The sequence below is a fragment of the Typopeltis vanoorti genome, chromosome 12, assembly GCF_054136105.1.
Source record: "Typopeltis vanoorti isolate ZY-2024b chromosome 12, IOZ_Tvanoo_1.0, whole genome shotgun sequence".
In the NCBI taxonomy this organism is placed as follows: Eukaryota; Metazoa; Arthropoda; class Arachnida; order Uropygi; family Thelyphonidae; genus Typopeltis; species Typopeltis vanoorti.
Genome location: NC_143560.1, coordinates 117,507,997 through 117,531,681, shown reverse-complemented (window position 1 = coordinate 117,531,681; position 23,685 = coordinate 117,507,997). Strand labels below are relative to the sequence as shown.

The window sequence follows — 23,685 nt, the reverse complement described above, 5'->3', positions numbered from 1 at the left end:
ATGTTCCCAGCATCAGTCCTGTAAATACCTCTCAACAGTTTAAATGTCCCACCAAACTCTGCAGTTTGCATAACTTCTGCCTTTTCTCATAATCAAAGTTATACAGGTTTGATATCATTTTTGATATCTGCTTCTGTACCTTATTTACTTTATCCCTTTAAATCCTGGTAACCAAGATTTGAGCACAGTAATCCAGGGTGGTCTGATTAGGGCTTTATACAATGGAATCGCTACTCTTTTATCTCTGCTTGTCAGTCTTTCTTAGTATTGCAGGAATCTTCTGGGTTACCTTCACTGCCTACGTGATGTGTCCCCCAAATGCCAAAATTCTATCGTCTATACTACAAGATCCTTGCCTAATTCACTTCCTTGGTATAGTTATACCAACAGTCTGAAGTCGCCCATCAGCAGATTCCAAATTTTAAGACCTTATATTTAGATGCATTAAACTGAGATCCCTATTCATCTGCACATTTATCCAGCTTTAAATTCTTCTGAAGTGCTACCATCAGCACTCTTACTAATACCCTTCTAAGCTTTATACCATATGCAAATAACTGAATATTTGCTTTCAAGCTAGTGATAATATCATTAATATAAAGGTTAAAAAGTAAATCTTCCAGTGCTATGAAACTCCGCCTGTGACCTTCCTTTTCCTTGATGCTGCTCCCAATAACTCTGTTAGACAGCAGATTTTCAATCCAGTTCACTAACTTGATACAAACTTCCATATATATATATATATATATATATATATATATATTGCAACTTAAATAACTTATTACATGATGCCCTATCAAATGCCTTTGCAAAAAAAAAAAAAAAAAAAAAAAAAAGTGCACCTTTCCCTCGTCAACCACTCTTGTCACCTATTGTAAAACATAACAAATCACCCAAACAAGAGCGTTCTGAAACTGAGCCATGAGCCTAGGTGTGAAGAATTTGATGTTGATGACCTAGGCTCTTCTGTCTCCTCCAATGAATTGTCCAATTAATAAAGCAGCTTTGAAGAAGTTGTGTTGCTCCATAAGTTTCCAGCTTGCTTATTTTACTGGTAAGTGAATAGTGCTTCTGTTAGCTTACCAGTAAAATAATAATCATATTTAAGCATGTTAATTGTTAACATATCCATAAGGTTCACGTAACGATTTCTGATTTACAATCTTTTCAACTTACAATGGGATCATCAGAATGGATCATAAGTCAAGGACTGACTTATGTGTGTACTCCAGCTGATGATTTTATTAAGGTTGAAATGAGTAATTATCTTGAAAGATACTTATAATCTAATGTTGTATTATAAGTTTGGAATACATAATTTCAAACTTGTAACAAATTCCAAATAAAAAAAAAGATTGAGATCTGATATTAATAAACTACCTTCATTTAACAGTTGTCTCTTAAAAGCAACAGCCAGATAAATGTCATCTATATTGACACCTTTTGTTAGTATCCCCCATTCTCTTCTCATTCATGTACATCTTGAATATTCTGAAAATATGCTGGAATGGCTCAACATGAAACCTAAGGTTAAGATTCATCATCATTACGAACCATGGGCTCACTACCCGTTGATGTCTGATGCCTGTTTCACTATCTTCTTCCACCTTTCTTTGTCCAGTGCACAGTGTCACAGTTTTTGTACACCCATTCCACACCAGTCTTTTATATCGTCTATCCATTCTCTGTATGGTCTACCTCTTCTGTTTAAACCATCCAAAATACCAAACATAAATGTCTTTATCTTCTGGTCCCCACTCATTCTACAGATGTGTCCAAATAATTGCAGCTTCCATTTTATAATCTTCTGCATTAGATTCTGTTTTGGTTGTATCTTCTGATAGAGTTCTTCATTGGTGATTTTCTGTACCCATCCTATTCTTAGAATCTTCCTGTAACAAGTTCTTTCAAATGCCAAAATTTTTTTTCTTGATTCCTTATTTATTACAGGCGGTAAAATAAGTAGAGTGATTGAGGCATTGGATATGAGGCGGGAGCGAGCAAAAGAGTTAATTGTATTAATTGGTACAAATGATTTGAGAGAGAACAAAGAGCGTGTCAAAATGAATGTCAAGAGACTGCTTGGAAAGATAAAAGAGAATAGTGTGACAGGAAGGGTGGTCAGTGTGTTGCCTAGGTATGATTGTGGTGAAATGAGGCGGAGAGCAAGGATTATGAATGGTATTCTGGCCGAAATGTGTGAGGAGATGGGAGTACAGTTTGTTAATGTGTGGAATGAGTTTGAGGGAAGAAGTGAGCTGTATGGGAGCGATGGACTGCATTTGAGTTGTTATGGTGTGAGTCGCTTGGAGAGACTGCTGCTGGAAGGTAGAGAAGTTAATAGACAGAATGAATCTGATCGAGAGGGGAGTAATGTGGAAGAGCAGGAGAGTAAGACAGGAGAGATTGAAGAAGTGGAAATGAATGGAGAGGTGAGTGGTATGAGTATAGAAAATGAGAGAATGGGTGTGCAAGAGGAGCAGGGAAACGGGGAGGCCCAGGGTGGACAGGGATACACAGCGTGAGAAAGGTGGATGCTCCAAGAGGAGGTGAGAGCATGTGTAGGCAGGAAAGTAATGGGATGACCAGGGATCAAGAGGAAACAGATGTTGCAAAGGGTTCTAAAATGAAAAAGCAGAAAGAGAAATGGCCCCAGTCCAGCTTGGAGAGATCACATCGAGTGAGTGGTATCAGTGGAACTAGCTGTAGATCCAAAAATGAGTTGTGTTTGTATACCAATGCTAGAAGTATAAGGAACAAGGCGGATGAAATGGTTGCACAAATTGCGTCTGTGCACCCAGAGATTGTCGGAATAAGTGAGACATGGTTAGATGAGGATGACATCCTGACAGGAATAGAGATGGAAAGGTATGATGTGTTTCGTGAGGATAGAAGGGGTAAAAAGGGAGGGGGAGTGCTATTGATGATAGAGAAAGAGTTATGTCCATACAAGGTAGAGATGCAAGAGGGAAATAGGGCCAGTGGTTTTGAGGCAGTATGATGTGAGATAGAGGTGAATAGAATCAAATACTAGGTGGGATGTTATTATAGACCTGGTAATGTGGATGGTGGTGATAGTGAAATGTATAGTCAAATAAGCCAAGCAAATAAGAAAAGGGTGATCATTATGGGTGATTTTAATTATGGCAATATAGACTGGAATGAAGAGATAGCGACTGGAAGTAAAGAAAATGAGTTTCTTGAGTTTTTGAGGGATAACTACCTCAGACAGTATGTAACAGAGGGCACACGAGGATTAAGGGTCTTGGATTTGGTCATCTCATCGGAGGATGTAATTATAAATGAGGTGTCAAATCATCCACCAATTGGTGAAAGTGACCATGAGGTGATTACCTGGGTGGTTGCCAGCAGTGCAAGGACCCCTGTGAAAAAAAGGGTATATGTGGAACTACAAGGGGGGTGATTATGAAGAGCTCAGGAGACAGCTTGCAGATGTAGCATGGAATGAGGAGTTAGCTGGAAAAGAGATCAATGCAGCTTGGGGGATTTTCAAAAACTGTTTAGTAGATGCAATGTCTAAATGTATACCACGGGTGAGAAGGTTAAATAAGGTAGGTGTGAGATGGATGAATAAAGAGATTAAGCATGCAATACAGAAAAAAAAGGCATTGTGGAGACAGCATAAGAGAAGTGGAAGTAACCAATTTCATGAGGTCTACAAAGACCAGGCAAGGAGGGTGACTTGGTTGGTGAGAGTAGCTAAAGAGAGGTATGAACAGCAGTTAGCTAATGAAGCCAGAAAGAATCCTAGGGAGTTCTTTCGATATGTAGCCAGCAAAAGAAAGAATGATTATGGAAGGATGACATTGATTGGAGGAAATGGTATAAAGACAGCTGTTGCAGAATGTGTTGTGGAGATACTTAATGAGCAATTCATAAAGATCTTTCAATCTTGTGAATGTGACTTCATGGAGAGATTAAGAGCAGTTGATGATGGGGAGGAGAGACTGACTGTAAGTGAGCAAGAGGTGTTTGGGGAGTTGAGTAAACTAGATGTAAATAAGGCTGTGGGACTTGATAATATATCACCACGTATTCTGAAGGAGTGTGCCAGAGAGTTGACACCTGCCTTGACATATTTTTTTAATACGAGTCTTGCATTTGGCCAAGTTCCTAAAGAGTGGAAGGAGGGCAAGATTGTGCCACTTCATAAAGGAGGTGATCGAACTCAAGCATCAAACTATAGGCCTATCTGTGTGTCAGGTGTTGTGGTTAAGTTGTTGGAGAAGCTTGTGAGAACTAGGATCCAGAGTTGGGTTGACAACAATGGTATAATCTTTGATGGACAGCATGGATTTGCTAAAGGGAAGTCATGTTTTAGTAATCTACTTACTTATTACAATAAAGTGACTGCTTCCTTGGACAGAGGAGAAGGATACACAGTAATATACTTGGATTTCGCAAAAGCTTTTGATAGAGTACCTCATGATAAGTTGACAGTCAAACTAGAGCAGATTGGGTTGGATATTAGATTAGTGCATTGGATTGGAGACTGGCTATCTGATAGGTATCAACAAGTTGTGTATGGGGGTGCAATATCCAGGAAAAGGAAAGTCACTAGTGGAGTGCCTCAGGGGTCTGTTTTAGGGCCATTACTATTTAACTTATATATTAATGATATTGGTGAAGATTTTGATGGAGATATTCAGTTGTTTGCAGATGATGCAAAGTTGGGACGAACCATAAAGAGTAGTGAAGATGTTGTGGCCTTGCAAGAAGACTTGAATAAATTGAGTGATTGGGCAAGCAAATGGGGATTATTAAAATTTGGAAAACAAAGATGAGATGCAGAATTTATGCTTGGTGAGAATATATTGTTGGAAGTAGAGGAAATAAGAGATCTGGGGGTGATAGTGGATAAGGATCTAAAATTTAGGGGACACATCGCCAAAATTGTGAAGACAACACAAAGACTTCTGGGAATGATGCGGAGGACACTGACATGTAGAAGTAGGGAGATACTTGTTCCAATGTATAAGGCTTTGATTAGGCCACACTTGGACTATTGTGCCCAGATTTGGTCACCGGGTTTTCAGAAGGATGAAGAGATGTTGGAAAGGGTCCAAAGGCGACTGACTAAGGTAGTTTCTGACCTCTGGAATGTTGAGTATGAGGAAAGATTGAAAAGATGTAATTTGCAGAGTCTCGTGGAGAGAAGGAAGAGGGGAGATATGATAGAGACCTACAAGTTGGTAAGGGGTTGTTATAGGATCAATGGTGGAGAAGTTCTACAGAGAATAGTGGGAGAACCAGAGGTCATCCCTGGAAACTGTATAAGGAGGGTGTGAGTAAGGGAGTGAGAGGCAGGTTTTTTTCGTGCAGAATTGTGAGTGATTGGAATGCCTTGCCTGAGAGCATGGTGTCTGCAAGTAGTTTGAATGTGTTTAAGACACGGTATGATGAGATGTGTATGTAAGATAAAGGACCTCCTAGATGAGTCTTTGACTCCATGAGGTCTTGTTTAATAATAATAATAATTACCCACGTTTCAGATCTGTACAGTACACCACTGAAGATGCATGTTTCCAATATTCTTAGTTTTGTTTGCAGACTGATCACTTTACTTTTCCAGATGTTATCCCTTTGCAATCCTGACCTTTATTTCTTTTTTATAGTCTAAGTCATATGTCAGTTTACTTCCCAAATATGTGAATTGTTCTACATTTTCTATATCAGTTCCATCTACTTGTATCTTTTGTTTCCTGTTCTTCTCACCAAATACCATTGTCTTTGTTTTTTCAACGTTCATAAGAAGTCCAAATCTCTTCCCTTCCTCATTTAACAGTTTCAGTGTTTTTTGTAGTTCTCTTTCATCTTCTTCAATAATAACAATGTCATCTGCAAATCTCAGATTGTTAATTCTCATTCCGTGCACAGATATTCCTTTGGCATCTTCTTTCATTTTATCCATTGCTCTTTCTAAATGTGTGATGAAAATGCTTGGTGATATTGGGTTTCCCTGTCTAGTACCCCTGCTTGTTTTAAACCATTTCCCCAAATCATCACATATTCTAACTGCTGCAACTGCATTCTGATAAACATCTTTTAATATAGCTATTAGTTTTTTATCAATTCCATAGGATTCCAGAACTGCTAATGTCACTTTCTGGTCAATGCTGTCAACTGCTTCCTGAAAATCAACAAAGCAAGTATATATGTTTTTGTTTTTTCTCCTAGCTTTCTCTGCTATTAACCTCATTGTTAATCTGTTGAATTGTAGTTCTATCCTTCCTAAATTCTGCTTGCTCGTCTGCAAGGTATGCTTCCAATTGTGTTCTCAATCTTTCTGTCAATATGATCATCATCACTTTACCAAGGTAACTTAAGGGTTAAGATTGGAGAGCATTAATTATTATTATTAGGCCTCCAGGGAGTCAAGGACTCATCGAGAGAGGCCATGTATCACCCACACAAGCCACAATACCTTTTCTTAAACTCATTCACACTAAATGCACTCACTACTTCAATAAGCAAACTGTTCAACCCCCTGAAGATTCTAAAAGAGAGAAAAACTTAGCTCTCTATGCTTTCTTAACCACACACACAAACTTAACTTTCATAAATGTCCTCTCCACACCGTCCACATAATGAAAATTTCATCAACCAATATCTTATAACATCCTCTCAGATGTTTATAGACTTCTATCATATCACTGCCCTTTTTCCTATCTAGCAGTCTGCTTACACACATTCTCAATCTGTTCTTGTAATTTACATTCCATAATCTTGATATCATCTTTGTAACTCTTTTTTGCAGCTTTTCCACAGCTTCTTTAGCCTCTCAGGAAACCAAATATGCAAACAGTATGTAGTCATATCAAACTTTGTTTGCTTACATTTGGATAAAGGATGAAACCAAGAATATAATTTTCTGGTATCTTTAATTTATAGTATAACCAAGTGAAAAAAACCTTTCAGCATCGATGCAATGAAAAAATGCTTTCTAAAAATATCCCATATTAAATTTCTGAAACACACACACAACTTTACAGTGTAAAGTAAATAATATATAACCAAAAATTATTACTAAAATTACTAATATTCACTAAAATAAGACTTGTATCTACATACCTTAAAGATCATTATCAATCTTAGTTTCATACAAACATCAAGAAAATGTATTGAATACATAACTCTTATTGTGATCTTGCTTTTTTTGATTAGCATATCCAAACATTAAATTAAATAATATATGCTGAGTGGACACTTTATTAGGAACACCCTCCCATCAGGAAAAGGGATTGTTCCTGATGACATTTAGTCTGTTCCTGAAGACATTTTTGGCTGAAGCTTGCTATATAAATCAGGGAGACTGGCATCTGATAATTTTATTTTTTTTGTGTTTTAATGCATCAGGATTGGTAAAAGGTATGACTTAAGTGACTTTGAGCATTGTATGATTGTTGGTACCAGACATGCTGGTACCATTATCTCACAAATGTATACTCTTCTGGGCTTTTCATGCATGACAGCAGTGTTTAGGATGTACCAGGAGTGGTTAATAACCAGACAACTTCAAACTAATGTGTGGACAGAAACAGCTCATTGACACATGAGGTCAGAAAAAAATGGCAAGGATTGTGAAATATGACAGGAAGGCCACAGCTTGTTGAATCACAACTCAGTACAATAATGGTGGTCAAAAAATCATCTTGGAGTGCATAGTTCATCGTGTGATGTCACAGATAGGATACAAGAGCAGATGACAACCCAAGTCCCAGTCTATCAGCTAACAGGAAGATGCAGCTTTCCTGTGGGCACCTGGGCACAAATACTGGACAACTGACCACTGTAAAAACGTCACCTGATCTGATGTGTCCCAGTTTGTACTGTATCATGCTAATGGTAGAACCAGAATATGGTAGTAACAATATGAGACCATGGACCCTACCTGCCAAGTTGCAACAGCTCAGGCTGCTGCAAATTGCATATAGAATGTTTTATTGGTATATGTTAGGTCCTCTGATACCAGTTGAACACTGCCTGAATGCTACAGCCTATCTTAACATCCTCAGTGATCATGTTCACCTATTCATGCTGCAGTTTACCCATTACCAAGTTGAAGTGGTTTGAGGAACATGACAGCAAGTTTACTTTACTTCAGTGGCCAACACCCTCCCCAGACCTCAATTCAGTAGAGCATCTCTGGGATGAGGTGGAACAAGCAGTGTGCATGACACTATCCAATCTGCAACAACTGGGTGATGTCATTGTGACAGCATAGACAAACATCCCTGACATTGAATCATTGCTATACAGACAGGCTATTCTTAAGACAAAAGGGGATCCCACTTGTTATTAAATGCTGTTCCTAATAAAGTGGCCACTCAGTGTATTGGTTTTTTTATGAATATCAAACAGTAATCTAATATTGTATGAAAGATTTTCATCACAATGCTTAATTTGACTATATTGTACTGTATTTATTGTCAATATTATTGTTATATTATTTATTCTAAGCTGGAATATCTTTCCTTGGGATGATGATTGGAGGCTTGGTATGGGGAACATTGGCTGATAAAATGGGAAGACGTCGTACCTTGATATCTGCTCTCTGTATGAATGCTATCTTTTCCGTTATTACAGCCTTCATGCCAACATATGGTCTCTTCATGCTTACTCGATTGTGTAGTGGAATTGGGTAAGTAATAGAATATGCTATTTATAATTGACACTTTAATAACTCTGAAATCTCAAACTATCTTACTGTTCATGCAGTCATACAAGCGATTACTTTGTCCTTGACAGGGTCCAGAGAAGAGTGACTAAGGCAATAGCAGGACTCTAGGATGCTGGCTATGGGAAGAGGTTGAAGAAATGTTGATTGCAGAGTTTGGTGGATAGGAGGAATAAAGATTATATGATAAGATGTTTAAGCAAGGGAGAGGATTTTATCAGATTAATCCAGAGGAGATTATAAAAAGAGTAGAAGATGAGAGGGAAAGAACCAGACACCATCCCTGGAAGTTGCTCAAGAATATGGTGAAGAGAAGTATGAAGAGTAGATTTTTTACATGGACAATAGTAAGTGAACCGAATGCATTACCAGAATATGTTGTTAAATCAGGGAGTGCTAAGGATTATAAGATTCAGTATGATAGACATGTTGTCAGTTGAATGAACCTCTCACAGTGGGTCTACCAACCCCAATTGAGGTTGTAATAATAATGATAACTTCCCAAGATGTAGTTGTTAATGAGTTATTGACACTGCTGCCAGTTGATGAGCAATCATGAGGTACTTGTTTGGGAAAGGTAAAACAAGAAAAGGTTACTGCTAAAAACAGATATTTGGAAGTATAGGTTGGATGATTATGGAAAGCTCTGAAGTCATCAATACATTGGGTACATGAGCTGTACAGAAAAGATGTTAACAGTACACAGAAATTCATCAGGTCTATCTGACACAAGCAATATATAACTGCATACCAAGTTTTAAGTGAGTAAATAGAGGAGAAGCGAAATGGATGAACTGTGAAATCAAGCAAGCTGTGTTGGAAAAGAAAATGCTATGGAGGAGGTACAAGATAGTTGGTAGTGATTGGATCCATGAAGAGTATAAAAGTGCAGCTTAGGAAGCTGATGAGCATAGCAAAGAAGAGGTGCAGTATGAGAGGAGATTGGCTGGTCAGGCTAAGGCTAATTCCAGGAAATTCTTCCACTATATGGAAAGCATGAGAAAGAATAATTATTGCAGGTTGACACTGGTGAATGGCCATGCAGCAGAGTGACATTGCAAAGAATTTAGTGAAATTATTGAATGAGCACTTTATCAGTGTATACCATACTGGTATAAATGATATGCAATATATAGAAGGAAGACAAATGCTGTATTAGGAGATTTGGAAGTGAAAGAATCGGAGGTGTGTCGTGTTGATTGGATTAGATATAAGGCTTTGAGAATTATGACATATCGCCACGTATTCTTAAGGCATGTGCACAACAATTAGCTATGCCCTGGTTATTTAATGAGTCTTGCAGTGGGTAAGATTTCTAAGGCGTGGAAAGAAAGTAAAATAGTACCACTCCACAAGCATGGTTCTAGGACAGACATTTCTAATTATAGACCAGTCTGTATAACTGCAGTTGTAGTCAAGATATTGGTTAGGAATAGAATACAAAATTGGGTTGATGGACATAGTATTCTTTATGATGGTCAGCATGGATTTGTAAAGAATAGACCTTGTTTTAGCAATTTACTTATGACAAGGTGATGAGTTTGTTAGATAAAGGAGAATTTATATACCGTGATATTCTTGGACTTTGCAAAAGCATTTGGTAGATTGCACATGATAAGTTGGTGTACAAGTATAGCAGCATACACAATTTGCTGGTATCATTCAGAGAACTTAAAAGGGGAGTAACCAGTGTTGTGCCCCAGACTTCTGTTCTTGGGCACCTGCTGTTTAACTTGTTTGTAAATGATATATCCTGTGAACCAACGAGACATTCAGTTGTTTGCTGATGATGCAAAGTTAGGGAGAATTATAAGTATATAATTATAAGAAATGTTGATTTCAGAATTTGGTGAATAGGAGAAAAAGAGCTGATATGATAGAGATTTATGAGGAGCTTTTTATTGGATTAATCCAAAGGAGATTATAAAAAGAGTAGAAGGTGAGAGGAGAAGAACCAGAGGCCATCCCTGGAAGTTTAGTAAGATTAAGCTGAAGAGGGGCATGAGGAGTAGATTTTTTACATGGACAATAGTTAGTGAATGGAATGCATTACTGGAATATGATGATAATGCAGGGAGTGTTAAGGATTTTAAGATTCAATATGGTAGATTTGTTGTCAGTTGAATGAACTGCCCATAATATGTCTGCTGACTCTCAAACTATCTCACTGTTTTTGCAGTCATACAAAAGATTACTTTGTCCTTGACAAGGTCCAGAGAAGAGTGACTAAGACAATATTAGGACTCTAGAATGCTGGCTATGGGAAGAGGTTGAAGAAATATTGATTGCAAAGTTTAATGGATAGGAGGAATAAAAGTTATATGATAAGATGTTTAAGTAAGTGAGAGGATTTTATCAGATTAATCCAGAGGAGATTATAAAAAGAAAGACAAGAGGGGAAGAATCAGATGCCATTCCTGGAAGTTGTGTAAGAGGTGAAGAGGGGTATGAAGAGTAGATTTTTTACATAGACTATAGTATGTGAATGGAATGCATTACCAGAATATGTTGTTAAATTAGGGAGTGTTAAGGATTCTAAGATTCAGTATGATAGACATGTTGTCAGTTGAATAAGCCTTCCTGAATTTCAGGTTTCTATCAATAATCCCCCCCCCAGATCTCTTGTCTCTCCTACTTCCTCAAGTACAGCTCCTCCAATCAAGTATGCAACTTCCCATCGATGTATCCCAAACTTTACATTTTGCTGCATTAAACTGATAGCCCAATTTATTTGCCCATCTGTCTAGTCTATTCAAATCCTCTTGCATGGCTGCAATCCATTGAACAATATCATTGATATAAAGGTTAAACAATACAGGTCCCAGTACTGAATCCCATGGGATCCCCACTTGTAACCTTCTGCTACCTCCTTGATGTTGCCCCATCATACAACTTTCTGATACCTATCAGACAGCCAATCCTGAATCCAGTTGACTAACCCAACATCTAAACCCATGTGCTGCAACTTAAATATCAGCTTATCATGTGGCTCCCTGTCAAATGCCTTTGCAAAATAAAAAAAAATGGCAGTATATGCCTTTCCCTCATCAACTGCTCCTGTCACTTTATTATGAAAAGACATCATATTACTAAAGCAAGATCACCTCTTAACAAACCCATGTTGACTCTCACAGATAACATTACCCTCTGCCCAACACTGTATATGGTCCCTCACACTAATTTCTCCAAGACCTTAACAACTACTAATGACACACAAACTGGCCTATAATTAGACACTTCCAGTCTTCTACCACCCTTATTCAATGGCACTATCTTACCTTCCTTCCATTCCTTGGATACCTTTCCCACAGCCAGACTTTCATTGAAAAGCCAAGTCAGTGGAGCTGTCAGTTCTTTAGCACATTCTCTCAAAACCCGTGGTGAAATACCATCCAGTCCCAAAGCTTTACTGACATCCAGAGTACTCAGTATCTGAAACACACTCTCCTCCTGTACCTCTAAACCTTGAACCTACCCTATTCCTCTAGTATTAAAACTTGCTTCTCCAGAAATACCCCCAATAAAATTCATTGAACAACTCCACTATGCATCAGTCACTCTATTTCCATTTCCATTTTCCTCTCCATCAGTCACTCTATTTCCATTTTTATCCTGCAATGTTTCTCCTCCTACTGGCCACATAGCTAAAAAATTCCCTAGGATTTTTATTGGACCTTAGTGCCAATCTCGTCTCACATTCCAGTTTTGTCTTCTTCACCATACTAGTCACTCTCCTGGTCTGTGTCTTATATTCTTCATGCATCTGCTTTCTACCCCTCTCCTTATATCTCTTCCATAACCACTTTTTCACCTCTAGTTCCTGTTTGATATTGTTTGTCATCCACTTTACACGAAATTGTGTCTGCTTCTTCACTCATAGAATACAGCTTACTATTGCTGCTAACAAATATTCCTTCACAATTTCACAAGCACTAATGATATCCCAGTCTTCCAATTCCATCCTCCATGGAACTTCCCCAAGTTGATATCTAAGACTTTTATAATCACCTGCCTTATAATTTCACATATGTTCCCTTTTCTTTGATACTCATGCATATCTATTCATCTTCAAAGTCAAAACCACATGGTCACTCTTTCCAACTTGTGGGAGAGATGTCATCTCAGTTATCAGGTCTTCTGATGCTATGACCAAATCCAAAACTCTTGAACCCCTTGTTCCATCTATTACATGTTGCCTAAGACATTTGTCCTTCAAGAATTCTAGAAATTCCATTCCCATATTACTACATCCATTTTCCTCTTCCCAGCTTATACTGCTGTAGTTAAAATCTCCCATAACAATCATTCTTCTTGCACTTGCCAAGCTCAACTGCCTAAACATCTCCTGCTTCCTGCCCTCTGTGCTGCTTGGTTTGTAACAACACCCCACTAAATATCCTGTCTTGGCCACTTATACCTCATGCCATATTCTTTCAAAACCATTAGTGTCACTGCCTTCCAAAGACCCCACTCTTAGAGAACATAAGTCATCACTTATCATAAACAATACTCTACCACCACATTTTCCCCTCCTATCCTGCCGAAAAATGCTGTACCCTGCTACTTCAATTCCTGTTATTATATCATCTTCTGTCAACCACGTCTCAGAGTTCCTAATAATCTTTGGCCAGGCTGATGCAATCGGTGCCACCAATCAATCTCCTTTATTTCAGATACTCCTGGAATTAGTATAAAGCATAAAAAATATCACTGCTTCTATACCTATAATTATCCCCTCCAGACTCCACTGTACACAGTGTTACCTGATGTCACCCCCCTTCTCCCAAGCACCCATTCCCACAAGAAGCCATCCTTGTACCATCCATCCTGGGAATTATAGTTTCCTTGCATTTACACACTGACTCGTTCAGAAAACAGCAATCTCTTCAGATGCTTTCGCCCTTTCTCATTCAAATGCAAGTGGTCTCTCGCATACATTTCCCTTCTATCCTCAAATGGCCTCCAAGCATCCACATATTCCAATCCTCTCTCTTCTGACACATTCTGGCTATTATGCTATTCAGTATTACTGCTCTTCTGCTCACCTCGTCACTATCATACCTGGGCAACACACACGCAATCTTTCCTCTTTGTGTTTTCTTTTATACAACCTCAAGCAGGAATCTCAGATCTCTTGCCACTCGATTTACTTTGCCTCTGAAGTCATTCGTGTCCATCATCACAATCATTTCATCCACATTATCAGCTCTTCTGATGCTATAACAAAATCCAAGACTCTTGAACCTCTTGTTCCCTCATTGCCTAAGACATTTGTCCCTCAAGAATTCTAGAAATTCCATTCCCTTATTACTACATGCATTTTCCTCTTCCCAACTTATACTGCTGTAGTTAAAATCTCCCATAACAATCATTCTTCTTGCACTTTCCAAGCTCAACTGCCTAAACATCTCCTACTCCTCACCCTCTGTGCACTTTTGCACTTCAATCCTCTCCATGAATACCACATTCTCTTCAGAACCATTCAAATGCAATTCATCAGATACATACATATCCTTTCTTCCATCAAATTCACTCCAGACATTTATAAATTGCAATTCCTCCTGCATGATCTTCTCAATGACTCATTTGCATTGATGTAACTTGTAATGTAACTAACCAGTTAAATAACCATTGAGCAAAGGAGTGTCATTTACTGTTTGAATTGTAATGTAACTGGTCTCTGTCTGTATAAATATGTGAGTAATCTAGATGATGACCTTAATATGATGGTTGAAACAGTGGGAAATTAAAGCAGTTATTCTTAACACAGTAGTAGCCTCCATAATTTTATCAAATTAAATTATTTGTTGACTAATTAAAATTTCATATGTGAAAGAATATTTAATCTGACATACCTAGATATTTTTGAAGGTAAGAATGATAAAGCGTTTGGTATCGAAATTGATAATTGAGAAAAAAATAATGAGATTCGAAATAATGTTGAAGGCGTAGAATCAGTGATTGATCATGGTATATATGGAAGAAGTGTAACAACGAGAAGTAGCTGTGTGTTTGAATGGTGTTACGAAAAGTGTTTTTTCTCCTAAATTATATTGTGTAGATTTGTATAATAGTGTTTTTGTGTGATAGCCAGATTGGATATAATCATTGTACTGTGGTATTGTGGTTTTAAGTGTTCACTTCGGCTGTTATCTTGATTAACGTTGAAGTACTGTTATCTAGTTAACATTACAAAAATGTGGCAGTGGCAACAAAGAAGTGTACTCCAGCGGCACAGAAAGTCTCAACTCGGAGATTGAGTTTTTCCCTGGACTTTTCACAGTGGATAAGATGTGACAATTGTGTTATGCATGTATCCAGAAACATTAAAGATTTATGAAGTGTTAGATCAAATGATAAAAAGGAACATATTATAATGTGAGAAGTGTGATGAAAGGCTAGGATGGTTACAAAAATGAGAACATTGTTACCAGGAATAATCAGAAAATGGATGGAAGTGCTTGTGAAGGTTCAATAATAGAAGTGATGTGGTCTTGAGCTTAGGCAAGAAATAATGAAAATGAAGAATCAGGTTAAATGTATGGAGGAGGAAAATGAACATTTAAAGAAGAGCATAATTAATGTACATTACAAGGAAGTTAATAAGAAGCAGGTATCTAAAGATAATAGAGTTGCTTTATATGGTAACTCAGTCATTACAGGTGTGGTAAAAAAAATAATGTGAACAAGATTCATTTTACAGGTGGTACAATAAAACAAATATCAGATGCTTTTCATAGAAGGGAGGAATGGGCATCAGAATTAGTGGCAGTGATGGGCACAAACGACTTGAATAGTGAGACAAACAATGTGGAAAGGGATTTGAAGAAGTTGTTGCAGGAAAGGATAACAGTATCATTGGGAAAGTGGTTAGTTTCTTGCCCAGATATGACAGTAGTGAACTGAGAAGGAGAACAATGATACTGAATAACAAGATGACTGAATTATGTCAGGTGGAGAGTGTTCTATTTGTGAGTGTATGGAATGAATTTGAAGGAAAGTTAGAATGGTTAAAAGCTGATGGAATGCATTTGAATGGGTTTAGTGTTGTCATTTGGAATGATTGTTGTTTACTAAGGGTTAATACGAAATTAGTACCACTAAGAGTCAGACAGAGGTCGAGGAAGGACAGGAAAAGGATGGATAAAAAATGAGGAAGTGATTAAAGCAGAGGAAAGTGATATAGTGCAAATCGGTGGTGATAAGAATATAAATGGAAATTAGAGTCAGGATCAGAGAAATTGGAATGTCAGGATGAAGAGAGAAGTGCACTATAGCAGAGAGAGAAAGTAAAAAGTGATTGTGTTGATAGGATGGCCTCAAAGAGTGGAGAATTGTTATGCTTGTATACTAATCTAAGGAGTATTAGAAATAAAACTCCTGAGTTTGTAGCATTGATTTAATCGGTATGCCCAAAGATAATTTGCATAAGCGAAAACTGGGTTGACTGAGGATGATATACCGTCAGGACTTGAAATGGTGGGATATAGAATTTTCCAAAAGGATAGGAAGATGAAGAAAGGAGGGAGAGTATTGTTAATGGTACCAGAGGAATTGTGTCCTTCAAGAGTGAAAGTGGAAAATAGTAGTACTTGTGTAGATTTTGAAGCTGTTTTGTGTGAAGTTGAGATCAGTAGAGTAGTATATCTAAAAGGATGCTGTTATAATCCAGGGAATGTGGAGAGTATTGGTTGTGAACTGTTTAGACAAATTAGTTGGGCAAATATTGTAATGGGAGATTTTAATTATAGGAAGGTGGATTGGAAAGAGATGGTGTATAGTAAAAAGGAGAGTGAATTTGTTGAGTTTCTGTGGGATGACTATCTAAAGCAGCATGTGATGGAAGCAACACATGGTTCATCGGGGTTAGATTTACTGATATACTCACAGGATGTGGTTGTGATAAGGAATCAGCACTGCTGCCTGGTGTTGAAAGTGATCATGAGGTACTGGTTTGAAAGGTAGTCAAACAGGAAAAAGTTATCGAACTTTTTTGGAACTATAAGGTGGATAATTATCAGAAGCTTCATAGTCAACTAGCATCAATACATTGGGTTGATGAATTATGTAGAAACGATGTTGACAATGTGTGGGAAATGATAAGTCAGTATCTAACACATGCAATGCATAACTGTATACTGAGAGTTAAGCAAATAAATAGGGTAGGAGTGAGATGGATGAATGGTGAAATCAAGCAAGCAGTGCTATGAAGGAAGTACAAGACCATTTTTGGTGAACAGCTGCATGAAGAATGTAAAGTGCAGGCCAGAAAAGTGATAAGCATGGTTAAAAAAAACAAAAAGTAGAATGATAAGTATGTTGCTATTGTTTTTTGACCAAAAAAAACTAATGTAATAAAAAATAACTAACATTGGGTTTATGTGTGGTAATGATTTAATAAACCTACTAGTTTTCACCACTTAAGCTAGTGGCTTCATCTGGGTTGGGATGAACATCCAAATATACAACAAACATTAAATATGAATCATTACATCACTAAAAAACACCGAATGTGTAAGAATCGTTACACAAGAATACAACAGAAACACATGGAGTGTTGATCCTGGCACATGGTCAGTCATTGTTCAGCAGGTGCATCCAGTAGTTTGCAGAAAAATTAGAGTCTGATGTGTTTCAAGATCTAACGAGTGACTTTCACACAAAATCATCTCTTGGTTTCTGTTTAAAGTGCCTTGTGAGTGGATTACCGTTGTAGCCTCTTTGATGTTGCGAGAGCTGAAGTTGTCTTCTATATACAGCATTGAGCCATTTAGGAGACCATGTAATCATTCTAGCTAGTCTGGAATCGTTATTCACAAATGTTCCTGTGGATGAAGTTTATGGTACTTATAGATAATCTGTTCCCTCAGGACATCTCTCAACTCTATAAACACTGTCCCAACTCAAATTTTTTCTGATGAAATGGGAAAATCTACAAACTTTTGGGTCTTGAAATAGGAAGCCCTCTATCTTCTCCTTGTGTGGACTTATTCATGGAAACGTTTGATAAAAGATGTCTTGTTATCTACAAATCCTAAATCATTACTTTAGTGGAGATATGTAGATGACATATTCATAATATGGAAACACAGTGTGGCTGAGTTACATGATAGGAAGAATCAGAGGCCATCCCCTGGAAGTTGTGTAAGAATGTGGTGAATAAGGGTGGGTGTGAGGAGTAGATTTGACTGGAGGAATCTTTATATGGACTTTTTCAATTGAAGGTGAGTCAGCCGATCTCATACAGAGATAGCAGGATTTTTTCTCCCGGAAACTTGGATTTTTCATCCTGCATAGAGACAAATCGACCTTCAGAACACACGCAATTTACACACAAAAAATACTAGCAGCAGTGGTGATGGGTGTGGGCAGTAGATGGCATTGATTTAGGTGATTGGTAGTAGAGGTTCTGTGTGGTAGTGAAGACGGAGAGTTGTACAATGGGTGTCCTCCCCGATGAGTCTTCGGACTCCTTGGAGGTGTCGCAAATAATAATAATAATTTTTTACATGGAGAATTGTCAATGAATGGAACACATTACAAGAATATGTTGTTAATGCAAGGAGTGTTAAGCATTTTAAGAATCAGTATAATAAACATGTTGTCAGTTGAATAAACCTCCCACAATGAGTCTGCTGACTCCATGGAGGGTGCAATAATAATAATAATAATAATGATTTTCTGGCATCTATCAACTCCTTCCAATATAAAATCAAATTCACTTGAAAATGAAGGAAAATTATCTTTTCTAGATTCTCTAATTATGAAAAAAGCAGATGGAGGCATTTCTCTTGGTGTTTATCATAAGCCAACTCATACAGGTCATTCTCTACATTTCTCCTCGTTGCTCCATATTTCACAAGAATTAGGTATTGTACATATGCTGAAAAAGAGAGCGATCTCTATTATAAGAGATGAAGGAACACTAACAGAAGAACTGCATTCTATTCAACTATTGATCAGCAATGGATATCCGAAAAAAAATAGCACCAAAAACTACTCTCTAATCCTACTCCACAACAAATCCTTTGGACATGTGATTAAAAACATGTTAGAAAAAGCCAAAAACTGCCTTCTGAGATATTTAATACTTCCTTGAATACAAGTAAACAGCCAAAAATCTGGAAAACATCAGTCATTATACTAAAACCTAACAAAAACTCAAGTGACTGTAAAAGCTACAGACCAATAGCTTTGACTAGTACTTTCTGTAAACTTAACGAAAGAATAATACATACTAGACTTATGAATTGGCTCATAGAAAATAACAAGATCAACTTCTACAAAACTGCATACAGATCTCATCACAGCACAGAAAATCAATTATTTTACTTTTGCCAATCAATCATAAATTGAACTTACAGCTGCCTTCGTGTATGAAGACAAAAGTTAATAAAAATTGCATAAGATACTGGAATAAGGAAGAACGCCTTAATTTGTATTTCAGACTTCATGAAAGGAAGAAAAATAAAAGTCAATGGAATTTATTCCAACATGTACTGAACTTGGGCTGGAGTCCCACATGGTTCTGTTTTAAGCCCACTCCTATTTCCCATCTATATTCGTCCTCGCATCATAAATGATACAAAAATAGTATGCTGTGTGGATGATATAGCAATCTAGCACCCAAGCAGTAATCCTCAGCATGAAAAAGTCCTAAATAAATCAATACAAAGCTTAGAAAGATGGGCAGAGGAACTTAAATTACAGATAAACCTGGAAAAAATAAAACTGAGTATCTTCTCCATTGATATCAAAAATAAACATAACAACCCCCAAATCAAAACATATAATACCAAAATAGGAAAAACAGAGTCTCCAAAATACTTAGTACTAACTCTAGATACTGAACTGAGATTTACAACTCATGTTACAAATATATCTAATAAAGCTGACTTATTTTTCACGGTATTAACAACACCACACACTTTTATCACAAAGATGTTTTATTAATGCCTATATTTCGCTGATTTTCAACTCGGCATCATCAGAGCACAACACACTTGTATACACGACAGTGAGTGAATGAAACAATATAATTGCAAAAGACAAAAGATCTAAAGTCCTATTTTTGGCGCCCTCTAATGGGGAAAAAAAAAACAGTTATCCAGGAGTTTTTCTTAAGATAACAGTCTCCCAAATTTTTGGCAAATTAATGCAACCATATTTGTTAAGGTTGGAAGAATTCTTCTAAGCCATTGCTGACTCAAAAACAAAAAATAATCTTTCAGATCTATAACGACTCCTAAATAGTGCATTCGTTTTCCTCCATCTAATCCTGTGTGAAGGAGTGTCCAAAGCATGGTCTGCCAGTCCCGACTTGCCATTTTCAGTCCATTTCAAAACTTCAGAAATTTCAAAAAATTCAGTCCATTTCAAAACACTGGTTAAAAATTTAATCCTAAAAGATTCAGACATAATGGTTAGTTTTGATGTCACCTCCTTATTTACCAATGTACCACTTATAGACACTCTTGATTTAATCAAGTCTAAATTTCCCCCAGATATTTTTGAATTATTTCAATTTACCATGAATGCAGGTTACTTTACATGGGGGGGGGGAATTCTACAAACAGATTAATGGTACTGCTATGGGTTCCCCCCTCTCTCCCCCATTAGCAAATTTTTACACGGAACACTTTGAAAACAAGTACTTACCACAGCTACATACAAGCCACAAGTGTGGTTACGCTATGTAGATGATGTGTTTGCCATCTGGCCCCACGGACAAGACACTCTGGATGCTTTTGTCACCTACCTAAACAGCCAACACCCCAAAATTCACTTCACAGTAGAAAAAGAATCAAATAACTGTTTATCATTTCTTGACACATTAGTCACCCGCCTTTCAGATAGATCACTATCTTTTTCTATTTACAGAAAGCCTACACACACAGGAAGATACCTACATAAACAATCACATCATCATCCAGTCCAATATGGCATTTTAAAAACACTTACACACAGAGCCAGAGCCATTTGTTCTAACGATACAGCTCTGACCACTGAACTCCAATACCTGCGCCATACGTTCTTAGCCAACGGCTACAATCCCTACAAAATAGATAAAATACTACATAGGCCCATTACTCTGCCCTCCCCTAATACACAAGAATACAACATGACCATTTCTATTCCCTATATCAGAGGTACATCGAAAAAGATAGCCAAAGTATTGTTAAAACATGGCCTTCGCACCACTTTCAAACTTCATGTCAAGCTGGCAACTCTGATCCACTCGCCTAAGGATAAACTTCACCCTTTAGCACACCCGCGAGTGTATGAAGTTCCGTGTGACTCTATTATGGGCAAACAGGAAGATCAGTGAACATCCACCTGGAAGAACATGAAAGATACATTCGCTACTATTACTATGGCAAGTCGGGACTGGTAGACCACGCTTTGGACACTCCTTCACACAGGATTAGATGGAGGAAAACGAATGTGCTATTTAGGAGTCGTTATAGATCTGAAAGATTATTTTTTGAGTCAGCAATGGCTTTGAAGAATTCTCCCAACCTTAACAAATATGGTTGCATTAATTTGCCAAAAATTTGGGAGACGGTTATCCTAAGAAAAACTCCTGGATAGCTGTTTTTTTTTTTTTTTTTTCGTTAGAGGGTGCCAAAAATAGGACTTTAGATCTTTTGTCTTTTGCAATTATATTGTTTCACTCACTCACTGTCGCGTATACAAGTGTTGTGCTCTGATGCTGAGTTGAAAATCAGCGAAATATAAGCATTAATAAAACATCTTTGTGATAAAAGTGTGTGTGGTGTTGTTAATACCGTGAAAAATAAGTCATGAATAACCATCAACACTTACCTGTTAGATATCTAATAAAGCTTTTAAAAAGTTAATATCATCAAAAGGGGGGTGCAAAGCTGAAGACACTCAAAACTACATATACAGTGCTCATACTACCTATTATGGAATATGCCTCATCCATCTGGACTCCAGCTTCTACTAGCTCAAAAGAAAAACTTGACAGAGTACAATCCTGAGCAGTAAAAATTATTATAGGTGTGGTCTCATCTACAAATAATGTAAAAACTTAACAAGAGTGTGAACTTCACATACTATAAGACAGAAGAAAACTCTCCACAGTTAAAAAAATTCACTAACAGAATGAGGAGCCAATAACAGGATCATATCTCACTCAGGATTTTTGATGCCTGGACAGGAAAATCTAGACTAAAGAGGTCATCTACTTTACAATATGATCATGAAATTAGAAACAGATAAACTTAAAGCGTTTTCTATAAGTGAAGAGCCATTCTTTCCCACTATACCACCAAAAAACACAATGATCAACTTAAATCTTCTAGAACCTTGTTCAGAAAAGGATCTGCAGCATGAAAATAAAAAAAAAAAAGGACTTGACACTATACATCGCTTAAATAATCTAAACCATGTCATCGCCTACACTAATGGATCATCTGATGAAACACTTAAGGAGGAGCAGGGATTTTAATAATTCTACCTGGAGACAAGAAAATACAAATAAAATCCACAGCTGGCAAAATAGCTTCAAACTTTACATGAATTAACAGCCATAGAAGCATCTCTAAAGTTCTCTCTCTCTCTAATCCAGTAATAAACATTAGAGAAGGAATAACAATCTTCAGTGATTCAAAATCTGCACTTGAAGCATTAAAAAAAATGGAAAAACAAAACTCGCACAAGAAATTCATAAACATGTAAAAACTTTAAATTTGAAAAATAAAAACTGTAAGCTGCAATAGATGCCTTCAATATTTACATGGACTGGTAATGAGAGAGTAGACATACTAGCCAAAGAAGCAAGATACTCACCTCAAAAATTACATCCACTACCACTAACTGTTGCTAATTCTGTTTCAAAAGTAAGATTCTTAAAACAAACTATCAAGAAGAAGCATGAAATCAGCAAAAGTAATGAAAGAGAAATAACCACAATCATCACCAGACTAAGGATAGAACATTTTAAAGGCATGAAAATTCAGCGAGATGGTACTAGAAGCTATGATATATGCAAGGCCTGTCCAGGAGTCGAACTAGCACCTGCCCATATCTATTCTTGTCCAGCAATTGCCGCTGCTCTACAGAAAATTGACAATAACCCTATAGAAAAATCTACACCATCAAAGTTCAACAGATTGCCAAAAGCAGTTCTACAGGCTCACAGTCGTATCTAGAAGCTCTTCCATGGACTCGACAACAACAATAACAACAGATCCATGACATTCATTACAGAACCTCAATTTCCATCCTTTTTATTAGCAAACTTTTGCTAAAAATTGCAAATCTCCTGAAATCTTATTACATTAGAGTGGCCTTCAAACCCATGATGGTACGAAATCTGTTACTCTTGCCCAAGGACTACAACGTTTTCAATAAACATCCTGGGGGTTTAGAATATTCCATGGTCTTGTGGCCTTAATTAAATAGGGCAAACATTGAGAAGTTTAGAAATAAGACAAAAAGAGCATACTGGAGACATCAATAACAACAGAAAAGACAGTTCAGGCCTGGCAGTCCATTTCTCCCACACTCACCACAACATTGAATGGGATAAGAGCTCCATGCCATACATAGAAGACAACTTCAGCTCCCACAACATCAAAGAGGCTACAATGGTAATCCATTCACAAGGCACTCTAAACAGAAACAAAGAGATGAGTTTGTGTGACATTTGGAAGTCTCTCATTAGATCTTTAAACACACCAGACTTTAATTTTTCTGCAAACTATTGGACGCACCTGCTAAACAATGACTGATCATGTGCCAGGATCAATACTCCACGTGTTTCTATTGTATTCTTGTGTAATGGTTCCTAGACATTCGGTGTTTTTTTAGTGATATAATGATTCATATTTAACACTTGTTGTATATTTGTATGTTCATCCCAATCCAGATGAAACCACTAGCTTAAATGATGAAACTAGTAGATTTATTAGGTCATTATGACCAATAAACCCAATGTTAGTTATTTTTTATTGAAAAAG

The 23,685-nt window shown here is 37.2% G+C and overlaps 1 protein-coding gene across 5 annotated transcripts in view; it reads left to right on the top strand.

Moving 5' to 3' along the window:
- Nucleotides 1-23,685, top strand: part of LOC150101167 (synaptic vesicle glycoprotein 2C-like) — a 408,918-nt gene that overhangs the window by 237,755 nt on the left and 147,478 nt on the right. For all 5 annotated transcript variants that reach the window (XM_090402054.1, XM_090402053.1, XM_090402055.1 and 2 more), the window contains one exon: nt 8,482-8,662. In XM_090402054.1, coding sequence (XP_090258180.1) covers nt 8,482-8,662 — 181 coding nt within the window. The remainder of the gene's footprint in view (nt 1-8,481; nt 8,663-23,685) is intronic.